The 1,954-nt window shown below is 36.0% G+C and overlaps 1 protein-coding gene across 1 annotated transcript; it reads left to right on the forward strand.

The window, feature by feature from the left end:
* Positions 1-258: 258 nt before the first annotated feature.
* LOC141685990 (uncharacterized) lies at positions 259-1,413 on the forward strand. Its single transcript, XM_074491059.1, has one exon. It carries the CDS (start codon positions 259-261, stop codon positions 1,411-1,413), a length of 1,155 nt encoding a protein of 384 aa, XP_074347160.1.
* The last annotated feature ends 541 nt before the right edge of the window (positions 1,414-1,954 follow it).

Raw genomic sequence — 1,954 nt, forward strand, 5'->3', positions numbered from 1 at the left:
GTTATAAAATATTGAATCAATGGAACAAAACTGAATAAAATATAATAAAAGTACAGGTTAGCTTTGGGGGGTGGGAAGTGATTAAAAAATCCCGCCCAAACTAAATTACAACATCAACTTATTCCCTCCTTTTTGTGTCAACTGATGTACCACAAATAAATACCCCTGGACTAATTTACATACTCCCTGAATTGATTAATACAAACACTTTCTTTGAAAATTTATTTAATACAAATACATTAGCAGATTACAATAGCAATGACAACAAATTTCATGCTTCCAGATTTGAATGAAGACCCAATTCCAGATTTAAATGATATTCCTCCCATGAGTCCTGCAAAAGCAAAAGGAAAGCGATTGACGAATTTAGAGAAGCATCATATTGTTCGTACTTTTACTTTAAATTACAACAATGGCAAGCTTAAACAAGGAACGATCAACCAAGTTGCCTTTAACTATGGAGTCTCGAGGTCGGCAATTTCGAGGATATGGAAGGAAACTCTACAAGCAATTAAAAGTGGTGATGATCTTGATGTGCAAAGAAAGTACAAGGGTGGCAACAAGAGTAAAGTTTTTGATTTAGAGAAGGTAAGTTCAATTCCTTTACGCTTGAGAACCAATATTCGGACACTTGCTTGTCAACTAAATGCACCTAAATCCACGGTCCATAGATTTATTCAAAGGGGAAAAATTAGATCACATTCAAATGCCTTGAAACCTTTTTTAACATCTCAAAATATGGAAGTAAAAGTGAGCTTTGTTTTAAGCCATATTGAAAACTCAACACTCCATACAAGCCCAACATACGTAGACATGTATTGTATGGTTCACATAGACGAAAAGTGGTTTTATATGACAAGAACATCACAAAAATACTACTTATTGCCAAGTGAACCGGAACCGCATAGAACTAGCAAATCTAAGAGATTTATAACAAAAGTTATGTTTATGAGTGCGGTTGCAAGGCCTAGGTATGACAAAGATGGTGTTTGTATATTTGATGGAAAAATAGGAATATTTCCTTTTACTATTGAGGAGCCGGCGGCTAGAGCAAGTAAGAATAGAGTAAGGGGTGTCATAGAAGTGAAACCTATAGAAAGCATCACCAAGATTGTGATCAAGCAATGCCTAATCGAAAAGATTATTCCGGCTATAAAAGCTAAATGGCCATCCGACTTTAACAAACATATAGTCATTCAACAAGATAACGCTAGACCTCATATATGTGACAATGACCAAGATTTTATCAAGGTTGCAAAAGATGGTGAATTCTACATTACATTAGCTAATCAACCACCTAATAGTCCGGATCTTAATATCAATGATTTGGGTTTTTTCCGAATAATACAAGGACTACAACATACTACAAAATACAGACCAAGTAATCGAGTACCGGAACCACCAATTTCCTAACTCCCTATTTGAACCCTGCTTGATTTACTTGAAAAATCGAGGATAAAAAATGCTGAGTATACCACTTGGGTCATCCAACTTCGCGTCGTCGAAATCCAACTTCTTTGCTATCGAACTACTTGGCCTCTCCTTTAAGGTATGTTTCATCATATTTCCTCGTTTACTGATTTCAGCTTCCGGGGTATCTTCAATAACTTGGTCTAACAGATCTGGTGATTTTGGGGAGTCTTGAGTGATTTGTACAAACGGAACAAATGGAGATGTCGGAGTTTGGGTTTCGGAGTCTGGTTCAAAAGAAGGGGCAGAGTCATCTACCAATTGAGATTCCATCTTAGAGATGGGGGTTGTTGAGATTTTTAGGGTTCTTGAATTTTTAGGGTTCTTGAACTACGGATGGGAGAGAGAGAACAGATGTGTAGAGAGGGATGTGTAGAACAGATGTGTAATGAAAGAAAATGGGAATAAAAAAATAAAAGGTAGGAAAAAAGGGAGTGATTAACTTAATTACAAGGAACATATGTGTTTAATGATATAGTTTAAT

Source organism: Apium graveolens, chromosome 9 (genome assembly GCF_009905375.1).
Source record: "Apium graveolens cultivar Ventura chromosome 9, ASM990537v1, whole genome shotgun sequence".
In the NCBI taxonomy this organism is placed as follows: domain Eukaryota; kingdom Viridiplantae; phylum Streptophyta; class Magnoliopsida; order Apiales; family Apiaceae; genus Apium; species Apium graveolens.

What these genes read in the sequence shown, in the direction of transcription:
- LOC141685990 (XM_074491059.1), top strand. Translation starts at nt 259, where the DNA reads ATGACAACAAATTTCATGCTTCCAGATTTGAATGAAGACCCAATTCCA.